The 1,084-nt window shown below is 41.1% G+C and overlaps 1 protein-coding gene across 2 annotated transcripts; it reads left to right on the forward strand.

Moving 5' to 3' along the window:
- The first annotated feature begins 275 nt into the window (after nt 1–275).
- Nucleotides 276–1,084, forward strand: LOC110034833. 2 transcript variants are annotated; one of them, XM_020739072.1, is made up of 3 exons: nt 276–711; nt 787–831; nt 902–1,084. In XM_020739072.1, the coding sequence occupies exons 1-3, from the start codon at nt 450–452 to the stop codon at nt 979–981; spliced, it is 387 nt and encodes a 128-aa protein (XP_020594731.1). In that variant the 5' UTR covers nt 276–449; the 3' UTR covers nt 982–1,084. The 2 variants fall into 2 exon arrangements, with proteins under 2 accessions (XP_020594731.1, XP_020594732.1); XM_020739073.1 differs by having other exon boundaries at nt 914–1,084.

The following is a 1,084-nucleotide window of genomic DNA, read 5'->3' on the forward strand; positions in this document are numbered from 1 at the left end:
CCTATTTGTAGTTCACATCGAGAAAATCAAATATTTAGAAGAACTGAAATTGAATAAAATATAACAATATTTAACTAACTGCAACAATACATAACCTTAATATTAATTTATTTAAAATTGAATACATATATTTTTAAATTTATAATTACACAATAATTTACGTAAGCTATATATATTATGTTTTTATTAGGAGTATCTTGCCGTTCTTAAAATATTATCGAACGTCAAAATGTCAATAAATGATTAACAGCTCATCAGCTGCCAATTCAGCTCACCCAAATACAAATTCTATTAATCACCAGAATATTTCATGCTAAAATTAACAAATAAAAATTAAAAAAAAAGAAATTGTCCTTTGTATGACGCTTCGTCTCACTCGGGGCCGAGAAATCACAGCTGTCAGGCTCCGCTCTCCATCTCCATCACTCTTCCTCCCCTCGGCTTGAGAAATGCAGAGGCAATCACTGGGATCGCCGAGCTCCAAACTCGAAATCCATGGCGATGCAAGGATCCTCAAAACAGAAGAGAAGCGGAAGGCTGGATCCTCTCCCGCGTCAGATTCGCCGGCATCCATTTCCGCGGAAGATACCAAGATGGAGAAGCCGATCCGTCCGCTTTCGAAATCCGGGAGATCCATCCACCTCGTCCCCATCCTCATCCTCCTCTGCTTCACGATTCTATACATATTCTCCCGCGAACCCTCTGCCGAAGGTAATTCGTGATCGCGCCTTTGTATCTGTTTACTTGCATCTTTGCACATTCTCACATCGATCTGCGACTCATTAGATTTGTCGAGTTTCGGTGGATTCTCGAGACCGGCGAATCGCAAAGGTAGAATGTCGTTCGATTATTTGATTAATAAATAGATCTCAGTTTCTTGTTGAAATTAGGTTTTCTTTAGATATAAACGCAGGAATGTGGAGCCATCGGGTGCTGAAGGCGACGGGAAAGGTTCGCCATCGGAGAATGGGACCTCCGTAGGATAGTCTCCGACATCAGACAAGAACGCCGGCGAACTTTCCGGCGGTTGCGAATATGCGCCATGCTTGATTTCTGCATATTTGTGCTGGATGAATTTTTCGTT

This window comes from Phalaenopsis equestris, unplaced genomic scaffold (genome assembly GCF_001263595.1).
Source record: "Phalaenopsis equestris unplaced genomic scaffold, ASM126359v1 Scaffold193827, whole genome shotgun sequence".
Classification (NCBI taxonomy): domain Eukaryota; kingdom Viridiplantae; phylum Streptophyta; class Magnoliopsida; order Asparagales; family Orchidaceae; genus Phalaenopsis; species Phalaenopsis equestris.